The 14,866-nt window shown below is 41.2% G+C and overlaps 1 protein-coding gene across 1 annotated transcript; it reads left to right on the plus strand.

The window, feature by feature from the left end:
* Nucleotides 1–373: 373 nt before the first annotated feature.
* On the plus strand, nucleotides 374–9,848 carry MPC1 (mitochondrial pyruvate carrier 1; the record flags this gene model as incomplete). The annotated part of the gene is made up of 5 exons (XM_079550322.1): nucleotides 374–444; nucleotides 3,358–3,361; nucleotides 5,188–5,284; nucleotides 7,783–7,915; nucleotides 9,827–9,848. The coding sequence occupies 5 exons, from the start codon at nucleotides 374–376 to the stop codon at nucleotides 9,846–9,848; spliced, it is 327 nt and encodes a 108-aa protein (XP_079406448.1).
* Nucleotides 9,849–14,866: the final 5,018 nt, after the last annotated feature.

The raw sequence follows: 14,866 nt of genomic DNA on the forward strand, positions 1-14,866 counted from the left end.
AGCCAATGAGGAGCCAGCAGCCGAGCCGCGCGTCCAATAGCGGCTCCGCAGGTCTCCGCCGCCGCGGGCTGTTAAGGAACGCCGGCGGCTCAGCCGAGGGCGGTTCCGCGTCGCCCTTCCCGATCGCTCCCTCCCTTTTTCTTCACGCCGCTTTACGGCGCTCCGCCTTCCTCTCGGCTCTGAGCGCCGCTACCGGCTCGGCTCGCAGCGGGCGGGAGGCGGGACCGCGGCGGCCAATGAGCGCGGGGAGCGCCGCGCTGACGGAGGGGGCGGTGGCGCGGGTGCTGCCGTAAAGCGGGCGGCGGCGCGGGGGAGCCGTCCGCTGCGAGGGCTGCAAGCGAACCGGGCGCAGCCCGTTTGCTGCCGGGCCGCCATGGCGGGGGCGCTGGCCCGTAAGGCCGCGGACTATGTGCGCAGCAAGGAGTTCCGAGACTATCTGATGAGGTGAGCGGCGGGCGGATGCCGTCCCACCCGGCATTTGACCTTGAGGCGGGCGGGTAGGAGCGGGGCACCGGCAGCAACGGACGGATGGGCTGCGAGGCTCGGCGGAGCTCTGCTAATGACGTTAGGAAACCTCTCGCTGTGCCTCTCGCAGCTGTTGCGGCCGCTGTTCGTTGTGCGAGCCCGTTGGAGGGCACTTGCTGGTGTGAGGAACGGCCCTGCTTGGGGCAGGCGGGGTGGGTCTGTGTGGGAGAGAGCTTCTGTGGTGAGCAGAACGCCTGCGGCGTGGGGCTCTGTGCGAGGTGGGAAGCGACGCCAAAGCAGTGACCCAAATGGAGGAGTGAGAACACCTTCACAGTGAGATGGCAGCCAGAGCAGGCCTCAGCAGGGCTTCCTTCTGGAAGTTCTGAGGGTATCCTGTAAGCTCGGTGGATGCTTTGTGACACTGACACTTTGTTACTGTGCTGGTATTCATTGGGAGCGTCTATGCTGTAGTAGTGCATAGGTCTGCTCTGTAATAAAGGAAAGCAACTAGCTTTTGTAAGAATGAATTGCTCCCTGACATCACCAAGGTTATCTGCTGAAGTATCGTCTTCCTTATCAAAGACTTAAAGGCAGCTGGGGGAAAAAAAAAAAAAGCTGTATTTCATCTTGGTTCTCCTCTTGAAGTAAACAAAGTTCAGTTATCTGAACATGCACAGGATTCTTGCTTTGTGGGATGGGTTCTGTCTTTTGTCATTTTATTACTGGGTGTGCCATGAAGCCAGTTGAACCACCCAGGGCAGCCTTTCAGCATTGTTCCTGCCCTAGGAAAGCAGTATAGGCTCTTGTTTGTGCTTCGTATGGTGCTTAGAGTTTAGCTAACTGTCAATAAAAGGCTGTAGTGGAAACACAGTATCTCTACTTAACGGCTGTATCCCAGTATGTTCTTTCCTGAAAGCCCCAGCCTACTGGAGGGCTCTGCATCTTGCACAAAACTCCTTTCTTGCCCTGCTCTTAAAGCAAAGCTATGAGTCTATGCTGTCTGCTCTAGAAATCAGTGTCTAATCACGTCAGTAATTACAATGAGGCTTTCAAGTGTGTAATTTCTTCGTGTGAAACAATGACTGGAGATCCTGCTTGAAACACTTAGGTTGTACATCTTCATGCTTGACCTTTGATAGAATAACCACAATTGCCCAAAGCAGCAGAATTGACTATATGGTGAGTTGTGAGCTGTTATATCTTAGTGTAGTCAGTCCTTGCAGAGGTCCATCAGGGTAAGTAGCTTCAGTTTCAGCTTCATAACTCAAAATCAAAAGCTCATTTAGTGAACACATACTGCTTTTCTCAGGTGGCTATGTCTGGCATTACATCATGAGCAAGCTTCTGGATCTCGCACAAAGAAAAGATAAATTGCTTTTAAAACTGTCATAAATAATTAAATGTTCTGCCAGTTTCACTTCTGGCTTCTCTGAAGTGGTGTTTAATAGGGATGTGAATGACTGTAAATCATGTAAATATAGATTTGCCCTAATTACATCTTGAGGTTCTAAAGTAAACGTCGTAAGAACGTAAGCTCTAAGTACGGCTTCTTTTCCTTCTTGTAAACTTCAACAGCAATGTTAGTTTAAAACAAGCTGATTGGAATATCAAGGTTTGACATTTTAGTACAAAATGCTGTCTTTTTCACGGGATTGAATGTAATTGTTGGAAACTACAGATTTGGAGTGGTATCTCTTCAGTAGATATATGCAGTTGCCCTGTATCTGCAGTAAGGATCGTGTAGCATTTGTTGCAGCTGTGTTGGCTGCAGAGCTTTGGGGCGGGTGTCTGCTTCTGGAGGAGCTGAATGACCTTGTTCTGCCCTCTTCTGGGCAGAATAGCTGTTCCAGTTTCACGTGAGCATGGGGATGGCTGCAAGACCTTAGCCGGAACTGTTAGCAGCAGGCAGCGTGGTTCTATTTTAGGCTTCTGCATACATGTGAACAACTTGCATCTTAAAAAAGAAGGTTGGATTCTGTTAGCACAAAAACATTGTGCTAAGGGGCTTGTTTGAATTTGTTTTCTTAAGATTTTACCAAAAAAAAAAAAAAAAAAAAAAAAAAAAAAAAAAAAGGTGGAATGTGCACTTGTTGAAACTGGCTTGCCAGTTGATTATTGCTACAGTTAATAAGAAAGCAGTGGAACAAGCAGTTAGGTTAATCAAGGATGTACTAACAGTGCACCTTGATTCAGACTGCTGCTTGTAATGAAGATTCAGCTTGACCTTTGAAGTAGGCCTGATTGTCTACTTACCATAGGCATTTGTTAAGTGATCATGGAAGCCATTATGATGGGAGTGACTAATAGTAGTATAGATCAGCATTAATAGTTCTGGTAATTACATGATGGCTTAAATGAAGCCTGTACATTCCTGGTGTGTACATGGCACGTTAGGTCACTGAATGTTATAGCTTGTATCTAATACAGCCATGGTTGGCCTGAGCTTAGTGACAGCAAGACCTCTGGCAATGTTTGGTTTAATCTACTTAAATATAGGTATATGGAGAATTCATTGACTTCAGAGCTTTTACAGTGAAGCTATAGCAGTTTAGCTTTGTTCTAGACAAACCTTGAGGGCTTTTGACATCTGTTTTAAACTAGCTTAGGATGGGAGTTTGGATGCTTTGTTGTCTGCAGGGCAGGAAAGACTTTCTATGAATCATAATGAGGTTTTTGTTCTGCAAGGTAAATGACACTTCAACAGTAAACATTTCACATAGTAACAACTCTTGAAGGAAATAACAGTTAAATTAACCAAGGTAAGTTACTGACTTGTCTTTCATTTCTTGTGAGCATCAATCATATATGAATTATGAAGGAAACTAATGTTTTGTTTCTCTTTCTCCCATTTGCTTTTTTTGAATGGCAAACAATGATGGCCCACTTCAACAGCACGGTAAGGAGTGGGGAGGGGACCTTTGTTTCATTTTCTTGCACGAGTTCAGTAGCTTGTGAACTTTCTCTGCCTCAGCACTGTTAATGAAGTTCCTTGCATGTGAAAAACACCAGGAGTGGTGCACTAGTAATTGCAGATCTAGGCTTTATGTGACTGTCTCTCAGTGATAACTTGAAAAATCAACAGGTCTTTTCCCTTTGCTAAGGAGATCTTATCTATCTAGAGCTGCTCTGCTATATAGCAGAGACACTGGTAGCATAGTAGCTACTGAATTACATTGCTTGACTTAATTTTTTTTAACCAGCTTTACTTGAGACAATAAATAGTACCATGTTAAATCTGTCTGCAGAGTTTTTCTTAGCCTTTCGGTTTGCTCCTGAAACTGGAAGTTGATATTTTAGGCCTGTTATGCTCTGAACGATATGGTTGTGATGGCTCATAATAGTAAGAATCATAATGTTATGGAGAACTTGCTTGTCTCTGCAGACCAAAGACAAACAGGATAGGTGTAGTTTAATTATTGTTTGTGAAAACATCAAAAGGCACTTAAAACTGGATAACTATTTCAAGTGAAAGGGCTTCACACCTACCTCCCTGGTCAGCAGAGGAAAGTTATTGCTGTGGCATCTCAGGTTGATGATGGATCTTCAGTTTGTGTAACTGGAGCCGGAAGTGGTCTGCAGTATATCTGTGTTGTAATGGCAGTTACACAAAAACACAAAGTTGACCTGAACTGCCTTTCAAACCAAAAGTCTCCAGTAAACATAGAATGGCCTGGGTTGAAAAGGACCACAATGATCATCTAGTTTCAACTCCCCTGTTGTGTGCAGGGTCACCAACAACCAGACCAGGCTGCCCAGAGCCACATTCAGCCTGGCCTTGAATGCCTCCAGGGATGGGGCATTCACAGCCTCCTTGGGCAACCTGTTCCAGTGCATCATCGCCCTCTGTGTGAAAAACGTGGACAGGGTTAGAGCCTTAAAGACCTGTTTTCTGAAACTGAAATTGCTGTTTCAGGAGTCTTGTTTAAACAGTAGAGGTCACACGTGTACTGTCTCACCAGTTACCTTTTGTGCTGTGATTTAGTGTGATAATGTGGATACATTTGTCTTAGCCATGATTTGCACAGTAAGATAGTGTATGTGATTAGGTACTTCTTGTTGGCCCACTTGCTGTCCTTTAACTAGTTTCATTAAAGAATTGGAAAAAAGTATCCTACATACTGCTGACTGTAAATGCTCTTCTGTTCTGCAAGTACTTTGTGCATAAGTTAGATACATTTCTTTACACTATCTAAACATGCCTGTGAAGTACAGATACAATGTAACCATGCAGCTATTCTTAATTATGCCATTTTCTCTCTTGAGAGGCTTTAGCTGTTAAAGGTGTGAATTTTTTTATCAGCAAAAGTACAGTAAAAATGTGTTTTTTGCAGCTCCTGAATACTCATTTAAATCTGAATTTGAGCTGATGTGGTCTGTAGGCACAGAAATATTACCCTTTCTTGCATATTGCAGGAAGGTCAAACTATGAAAACAATGTGTAATGAAACATTCCATTTTTCTGTATAGGTTCTAGTTAAGTTACCAATATTGCAACCTAAACTTACAGGAAACAAAAGTGGCTTTCAATCAGAGTCTAATTACAATGTTACAAGCTGATATTCAGGCTGGCAAAATGTTGCTCTTGAAATTTCAGTTGCAAGAAATTTGAATGTTCCCTGACAATTCCAAAGTATTAGAGTATCTCTAGTATCCCCATTTGGGGAAGAGACAAAAGCATGAGCTTAACTGGTATCTGCAATGTTTTTTTCTTTTCTTCTACAGCACTTTTGGGGCCCAGTAGCCAATTGGGGACTTCCTGTTGCTGCTATTAATGACATGAAGAAATCTCCAGAAATCATTAGTGGCCGAATGACATTTGGTAAGTACTGAGTCAAGCATCTTCTCAGTGAACTAACTACCTGGTGTAGGGAACTCGCTTTGGCAGGGGGGTTGGACTTGATGATCTCTGGAGGTCCCTTCCAAACCCTACAATTCTGTGATTCTGTGAACTGTAGAACACCAATTCCACACTTAAAGCAGTGTGGTATTAATTTCTTATTAACTGATGATCAGAACAGATGCAGATATTAAAAATCGTTCTATATAACCTTGGGGGCCTCTCATACTGAGTTACCAGAGTTGTGAAGTCTTTTGCAGAGCTTTACAGCAACTTTTTTTCTTTTGTACAGAGTCCTGGTGCATAGTTTTGGTCACCAGACTCAAGCATTAGTAGTTACTGCTCTACTACTGCATGTATTTTTTTTTTTTTTTTTTTTTTTGCATCAAGGATACTGATACAGTGTGATTGGTGTGAGACTTAAATATAAACAGTGACACTGAAAAAACAGTAGTGCTTTGTGGGGTGCTAAAAACACCTGAAGTAGACTAACTCCTTCCAAGCAGATGCCTGAATGTCAGGAGGCTATTATGGCTCTTGATATGATGTAAAAATTTCATTTTTAAATACATAAGCAACAATTATTCTGCCTTTTTTTGCATGTGTGTAGCCTTTGCCTAAGTGTCTGTATTTTAAGTTCTTCTGTGTTATCATAAAACAGGTAATTTAGTTTACTAAACTGGTACTTCAATACTAGTGTAATTGCAGTTAGACTTGTTAAGGAATTAACAAATTAATTCCAAATAATTCTTCTTCCCCATGCAAAATACCACTGGGTAAATCTGTTGCCTCATCTATACTAGATTCTACTTAGAGTAATTCCATCTATTAATCTACTACCCTAGAGCTGAAAGACCAGCTTAAATATTGTCTCCAGTACAGTGAGAGTGTGTTTTGCAAATAATTTTTGGTGGCAGATACCCAGCTCAGTAAATTCAGACATTTAAGACAGAAACAGAGCACACTGTAGTTCTACCCCAGCTGCTTTAGATCCTGCCACAAAAAAAAAAATTCATACTTCAATTGCTGAGTAGCTTGAAGCTCATTAACAAACCTAGTATTTTAGAAATGCAGTCTTTTTCTTACTATTTGTTTTTTCTCATATCTCCAAATATTTGCCAATTTTGCTTTTTTTTTTTTAATTACCCTAGTTACTTAAAAATAATAATTGAATGTAGGCATTCAGATACAGAATAATGCAGGATAAAGTTTGGAGAGTGATGAATGTTTGTTAATGCCTTTTTCAGTTGCAGCTATTTATTCCTGCTCCTGGTTTTGATCTGATTTATAGCTGAACAAAAGTTTATAAATATGAAGTAGTTGCTAGGCTGTCCTTATATTAAAAGGTTTTCTATGTGTAGAGTCAGACATCAAATTCCTGGACTCAGAAAAGCTTGAAGTGATTCCACATGCTAAGTACAAATAACTCAGTGTGGTCTAGTAATGAGCTAGACCTGAATAAGTCTAATTCAGTTCCTTTATGAAAGGTGTTGTTTATGGCTCTTAGAGCCATTAACGGATCTCCTAAGTTCTTGCCTGAAATAAAAAGTATTTGGTAGCAAACTCTACTTTTTTACTTTGTTCTTGTTCACTACAATTGATAACTCAGATAACTGAACTGCCATTTTATAATCAGAACTCATTAGTAGTTCTCCAATTAAAAGGTCACAGGACTATTAATAGTTCAGTGTGTGCTACTTGCAGCATTGAAATTTGTGATGGTAATAGCATCTGGTTGTGTTTACTGCCCTTTCTAGGGTACTTTTTACAAGTATGCCTGGGATGGTATGTGTACAAATATTTATTTCATCTTCTAGGTTCTGAACCTGGGTAAAAAAAGCTATTTAATTTGAAAATTTTCCAGATTTTTTTTTTTATTCTTTCTAAGCATGTTGGAAAGCTAAAGCACGAACTCTGCAAAACTGATGCCATAATAGGTTGTAATTTCCTGTATTTAAATGCAGTTATAGCAGGAGGGTGGATTGAGACTATTTCTCGCCTTCCTGGAAAGCAGGTTAGAAACCTTTATGCTTCTGAATGCTCATAATTTCTTGTGGCTGGGTGCATCTGGGAACTTTAAGAGCTTTTCCAGTAACAACTATATGCAAAGTAAGTACTTATTAAAAATACTGTCCTAGAAATCTGTCAAGTTATTTGTTGCCGTATCTCATTGGTATTAACAGGAGTCTTTTTTTAATTTCTAGCTGAGATAGTTTAAGTTGTAACCTAAAGAAAGCTTCAGGTGTACCACAGCAATATGAAGGTTTTTTGTGATGATTCCAGCCCCACAATTTCTTATATAGTAAAATTAGCACTTGGCCACATTAAGGTTCCAATGCAGAAAAATACATAAGTTTGTAACAACTGGAAAACTCAAATGCCAGTGAGAAGCATTCTGTGTATTGTTACATTTTGCTGGTGTGAAAATAATTTCTCAACAAAATAAAAAATAATCCACTGATATCTATTATATTTTGCAGCACTGTGTTGTTACTCCTTGGCTTTCATGAGATTTGCCTACAAAGTGCAGCCAAGGAACTGGCTTCTCTTTGCATGCCACTTCACTAATGAAGTTGCACAACTTATTCAAGGAGGGCGACTGATCAAATACAGGCAAGTTCCAATTTGTTGGCACTCAGCATGCTCTTTCAGTGACTTTTACTTGTGGTCCAAGCCCTTGCATGGCTTCTGGGCTTGTTAATAGGCTTGCAGAAGATAATGAAGTAAAAACAAGCTTGTTGTCACAGGTGGAAATGTGACTTGTCTTGCATGTCCTGTGAGCTTTGGAGGGGGTCTACACAGAAGAGGCTGGAAGGTCATGGATGCAGACAAGGCTTTTAGCGGCTGCTGGGATCTTTGATTTTTTTTGCTTAATGTACTATGTTGATTAATCCATATGTGTCTATTTCAATGACTTCTGAGATTGAAACACTCATAAAATATTGAAGGGGGTGAATGTCTGAAAGGTGAAAAGAAACTAAGCTGATCATTCTTGTATGTATGGGGTAGATCTGAGATTTAATATTATGTATCCGTGGAGCAGACCGCAATTCTTGCACTTTCATTATATAGTTACTATTATAGACACAATCCCAAACAATCCTGATGAATCAGAGCTATGGTTTTTCTCTTTTAAGAAATGCATCTGGTGAGATAATGTCTCCTGATCTATAAATTAAATAAGACTTAGGAAAGTTGCTACTGGATCTGCCTCTGTAGAAATAACCAGCTAGGTGTCTGACATTCCTGAAGTTGTACTGTGCATCCAGACTTTTGCTAACTACTGAAGTTCAGTATTTGCTCTTTAAAAAAAACCTTGTTCTTCTCCTGACAGGTTGGAGAAAAAGAACTAAATATCTAACTTGAACTAAGCCAAGGAATATGGTCATCCTGAATTACAACCAAGGAAGATCTGCCATCTACAGTTGCTGTGACAAAGACAATGGGGATAAAACAAAAGCACCTGTTGTGAATCACCCCATCAATAATATTTCTAATTTTTATCTTGCCTTTTTAAAAGTACTATACAGCAATGGGAACCACTGCTTCTAATGTTTTGTTGCCTTATTTGTCTTTAGTAACTACCCTTCTGAGTTTGTTACTCAAACAACCAGCACTATTTGAAAACAAATTTCTTATTATGAAAATAAAATAGCTTGTGATGGCTTCACCAACTTGTTTCCAAATTAACTGGAACAAAGGTCAGTAAAACAGAACTGTAGGTGGTATTATTCTATATATTAACATATACTTAAAAGCCATTTAACTTGGGTGCATTCATTCCTAGTCTTTTTTTTTTTTTTTTTAAACTTAAGCAGTGGCTTGCTAATCTCCAAGAACAAATGTGTAGACACAGCCTGGAAGCAGCCAGCTTTCCGTCTTACTGCATGCCTTGTCTCAGTAAAGAGACACATAGGTAACAATTTTAAGTCGCACATTACTTAAAGATGGTGAAAAGCAAAAGCATAGCACTGAATTCTATCAAATTCTACAGATCTGTAGAATCTGTACACATCTATCTATTCTACAAAGTCTGATACTATTTTCCAGGTAATTCTAATTTGTTTTACTACTGCTTGAGTTCTAGATGTATGTAATCTTTATTCAGTCAAGAACTTACTTAACTTAACTTGAGTCTGGGATGTGAAGGACACAAGGTGCCTTTCATTAGTTTTTTTTTGATGTCACTGAAGAGTGATTTTCATGCATGACCTGCCTGAAAGTTGCATTGTTGTTAAAAATGTAGATGACAAAGAATGTACATGGTGGGATTTATTTTGGTGCAGTGTTTTGAACAATAAAACATATTCCAAATGGCAATAAACCATCTCAAATTGTGAACAGCTCTGTTTATCATACTGTGATATCAGATCTTAAAATGAAATCTTAGGAGGGAGAATCTGTTGCTATGATGGCATGGAGCAAAAACAGACTAGAAAAAATAAATGGCATTATCCTTTGCATGTAGTGAGTCAAGGCAAATATCCTCTTGATCCTATTATCTAAAACTTCCTTTTTCCTTAGGAGAAAGGAGCTGAGGATTTGACTGAGTGCTACAGCTGCAATAGACAGTGTTGAATTTGTACTAGTTACTCAGCTATGTAACATACAACATGTTTCTTTTGGTTACCTATACTGTAATAATGCAGCCTGTACTAAAGGACGTGCCAGCTATGGCAGGCTGAAAGAATTGAATTGTAGACTAGTGTTGTGTTGTTCCTAATAGCATAATAGCTGAACAGTGTGGCAGGTATACAGTAGTCAAATGAGGCATGCCCTGCTAGATGAATACAGCAAACACTGACAACTTGCTAAAGCTACTTGCTGCTTTGAGAAGTTACTGCGTTAAGCTGCCTCTCCAGTACTGTTGCATGGTCACAGAAGGTATCTCCTATCTCTTTATTTTTTCATCATAGAGGAGAAATGTTAAGCTTCTTAATATGGGTAGTGAGATAAATGCAGGCAAGTGTAACTGCTTGCCTTAACACTTAATAATTTGCATGAACTTGTTTGTGGAGAGGGAAATTACTTACATTTACTAGAGTTCATTAAAGAGGGAATAGCATTTACAAGCGTATCTCCTTTCATTTTCCTAGTGTGTAGCAGCCTGCACTGTATCTCATGTGTTTCCTTCTACTTTTTTCCTTTTATATCTCTAGCCATTTGCTGGGGCAAGGCTTAAGTTTTTCATATTGGAGTTGTACAGGGGTGAATAGCAGGTGCCAGTTCCTCTAGTGCAGAATACCAAAAGACATTGGCATTTGAGCATTTTGAGGATAGGATTTTGGAACAACCTGAAACAAGCACATTTTAGAGAAACTGGAGGTCTTTGCATTATGAAATCTGAACAACTTAATGGAGATGATAGCTTCCCTTTTTTCACTCAGGTTGTGCTGAATGAAAGTGGGGAACTACTCCAGTTTAACTGATTAACACTAATCTGAAGCTTGTGCTCAGTGTTTGCATTACAGGGCTTGTCTCTACATGCTGTTATTCTGGAACAGCTATTTAGTTTTAATTTCACAGTTTGCCTTAATCCCAGTAGCTTTTCAGCAGTGGGATACCTCCTTCACTATTCACTAGAAACCTGTTCCACAACGATTCCAAGCCCTTCCGAGTCTACTGTTCCTACTTCATGATAGCATTATGAGGAACCACATTAGCCTTTTCTGTCTTGCTGCCACCTCAGTTGCTGCTTTGTTTCACGTGATCAGATGGAAAGGAATTTGTCACCTTTCTGAGTAAGTTCTGCCAGACTGCTGCTAGGGAATGTGGCGCCTTTGGGAAGCTGGGTGAGTGGCAGTACCAGTGATGCTCTTGGTCTCTGTCATGCCCTCCTGCCTCCCAGACTGAGGTCGAGATCTCTTGACTCTCTTCTTCCAGAGGAGACTGAGGCTAATTATTTGCTGTAGCATTAAGATAGCTTGTGATTTCTTCTGCTGTTGTGACATTAATTATCCTTGTTCTGGAAGTTTGCTGATTTATAATTCAAACGTGGAGGCCATTTGGTAGCACAGTAATAAATTACAAAAAAAGCAATAACTGTAATTGTAGGGCCGGAAGAGAAGAAATTGCCTGCAAGATTTCTTTAATTAGGGTAGTGACAGCTGCAGTGAATTTGGTTCAACTTCCCACAAATGCCACGTGTTACATATTCATTTCGGTTACTGCTGCTGTATTCAGTACATTCTTTTTTTTCACATTGCTTCTCTGGTTGCTATATGAGTGAGTTCTTCCTACTCTGAAAAGAGCAGAAAACATTATTTAGTGAGACTACTGCCAATATAGTTCTCCAAGAAAACGCATTCCTAATATAATGTAGTCTCTTATAGCATTGTGGGTTATCATTTGTTTTGCATACAAAGCACAATGGTGACGTCTGAGCAAGGACAGCAGCACAGAGAACTGGGGGGGGGAAGGATGAAAGATTCTCAGCCACATTACAGACTGAGGGAAGATGACAAGGACAGGCAAGTTAACTCTTTGGGGCTGAGAGAGGCTTTGGAGTAGAAGTGTTTAGAAAATGCCGTGCTGGATTAGGACAGAGGAGCCTTCCAACTACTCCAGTGCTTTCCCTTAGCTCTCTCCATGAATGTCAATGCAAAGTGTAAATGTGGTCAAATACATAAGGCATCAAATGTGCTTAATTCACTTATGTGTGTTTCTGGTGTAGACAAGCCAATTTTACACTGGCACGGCTGCATACACATTGCTGCTTTACATGCCAGTTATAAGAAAGTGAAGGGAGTGAAGAACAGCAGGAATGAAAAGATGAAATAGTGAATAGCAACAGTGATATGTTCACAGGTTGGCTTAGCACAAAGCCATTATGAGTACAACTGTTTCTTTATGGTAAGAGGATGGACTGCCAACAATATAAAGTGGTGATAGCAAAAGATTCATACAGTTACTCTTTTGATACTCTTTCAGCAGATATCTCACAATACACTTTGGTTCCATGTGCTTTTGGGGAAGAAAAATGCTAACTAGCTAACAATGCATCTGCAGTTCTGCTTTTATGGAACTTGAATATTTCTGCTTTTATCTTAAACAGAGACTAAAAAGTTTATTCTGTTTGAACAAGGCATTGCTCCAAATTTCCCTATGTTTGTAAAATGAAATGAAAGTTGACACCATTTTTTTAGTAAATAAATTGTGAAAGAATTCTTCTCTTCACCCAATCCCTTTCTCCATTTGCCAATCCAGTAGCAGCCAGTGCATGCATTTTGCCCCTGTGGTAACCACTTATAAAAAAAACGATGTCCGTAAGATCAACCCAACAGCAAACAAAGTGCAGAAAGATGGGCTGCCTGGATAGCACACTCTTTAGTGTCATCACCAAGACTCTGTTCCTTCAAGGTCATCACTATATCCTTATCATATGACCTAACCCTGGCCATGATATCAATATTTTCTTTTCCTACTTTTTCTCCTTTTCTGTCTTCATTCCTTCCCTTTTTAGCAGCAGATTTCAAGTAACTATGGCAACAAGCCTAAGAACGTTCAGCCTATTCATTCTTATGAAATCTGGATTATGTTGTTTGCATAAGTGAAACAGTTACATGGGGATAAGTGCCCTAACTCAGCGTCGGTGAAGGTAAAAGCAATGCTGATTATAGCAGCACTGGCAAGGTTTTATGTGATCGCTCTTCTTGGCCTGCTGTGAAGAGATATGTATTGGCACAAAGCAAACCACTTACGATTTTGAAAAACGTTAATACTTTTGAACTAATTTAATTCATACATTATCTGAGGCAGAATCAAGCTGTAACTCGTTTTTGTTGGTTGATATTCAGGACAGTTGGAATAGACTCATATCGTGCTTGTTGTCCTTGGAGTTGCATTAACTGAAGAAATGCCTTGTCAGAGTGGTACTGAGGTAAACGGGACTGGTATCCTCCCTCATCCTTTGTAGGAATGTGTAGGTCGTGTGAAATCTTAAAGCTGTTTCCTGGAAGGACAAGATATTAATCTCCTCTAACCTGTCCCTCTGCAGTCTGCCTGGGTCCAAAATCATGGCTTAAGCACAGAAAGATCTTTAGATTTTAACATGTAGTAATGCTAAGGGAAAAGAGAGATTGTCTCAAACATTCTTCCCTTGCACATTCAGGAAGACCATGTCTCCTTGTCCCTGAGATCCCAAGGCAGTTATTCTGTTTGTTCATGGGGCAGTCTTATGAGGCAGCAATTACAAATATTTTTATTTTTTGTTTTATTTTTTATTTTATATTTTTGTTAAGGGTCACCTGGAAGCACAGGTGAAACCAACAATGTGATCAGTAATCTAATACTTTGTGTTTTTGTACTGTAACTTGGTAAACATTAGCATCAGCTCTCTGCCAAGTTATTGTTAGGAAGAGGAACAGGTTCAAAGGCTCAAAGATCTGGCAAGGTACCCACTGTTGTATCAGTTAACCAAACCTCTGTGACACCTGACCCAAGCGTATGATGCCACAGAGAAAGATGAACTCACAAGGCTGCTCATTATGTTCTTGCATTGGTTGCATTAGCCATTGTGAGCCAATAAAAGTAATTACCTTTCCCTGGAAAAACTTTCCAGGAGCTCACAAGAACCTGCATGGTTTTGATTTTAGAGACGAGCCCAAATATTTCAGCTGCGGGGAGTGGGAAGGTGAGGACGAGACTGTCATGCTCTGACATGTTTGTTGTCATGCCATAGCTTCTAGAAGAACCACAAGCCCACAGCATTTTGGTGCCCTGGGGAAATAACAATAGAAGTAAACTGTAGGTAATTTTTACCCAGGGCATGGGTGGTGAGGGGCTAAAGCAACAGCAGCCCATGCTGGGAAGCGTTTACCTACAGAGCTGCCACCAAGCCACGCTCCTATACTGACATCATGGGGCCAGCTGCTGATGAGGAGGTCACCAAAGACCTCCACTCACTGCCTCCTGCTCATGTCCATGGCACTGCACCATGCCTGCCCGGCACCCAGGCATCCAAAAGCCTCACTGAGAGGCCTCTACTTGCAAAACACACAGGAGAACAGGTTGCCCAACAAGGCTGTGGATGCCCCATCCCTGGAGGCATTCAAGGCCAGGCTGGATGTGGCTCTGGGCAGCCTGGTCTGCTGGTTGGTGACCCTGCACATAGCAAGGGGGTTGCAACTCGTTGATCATTGTGGTCCTTTTCAACACAGGCCATTCTATGATTCTATGTGGACCTGGCTAGGAACTCTGGGCAATCAGGGAGGGGAAGGGTAGTGCCCTTCTCTAATGTTGTCTCACTCAGGCAGCAGCACAGCTTATCGCATCCTTCTCTCCCGCGCTGCACCACGCACTGCCTGTCGCCCCTTCTTAGGGAAGGGAAAGTGAAATTAACCGAGAAATCCCACTACTGAGCAAATGTAAATCACTTTTAATGAACATACTGAAATAAGCAGATTCGGAAGCAAGCGGGGAACCCACAGGCACATAAACCCACACCCCCGCCATACCCCTCCATCCCCTCCTCCTCCATGCTGCGCGCATGCGCCCAGCCGCCGTTCTGTCGGGAGGCGGAGCCCGCCATTTCCGGTAGGGCCGCCGAGCGGTCCCGGCCCCGCC

Source organism: Tetrao urogallus, assembly GCF_951394365.1.
Source record: "Tetrao urogallus genome assembly, chromosome: 2".
In the NCBI taxonomy this organism is placed as follows: domain Eukaryota; kingdom Metazoa; phylum Chordata; class Aves; order Galliformes; family Phasianidae; genus Tetrao; species Tetrao urogallus.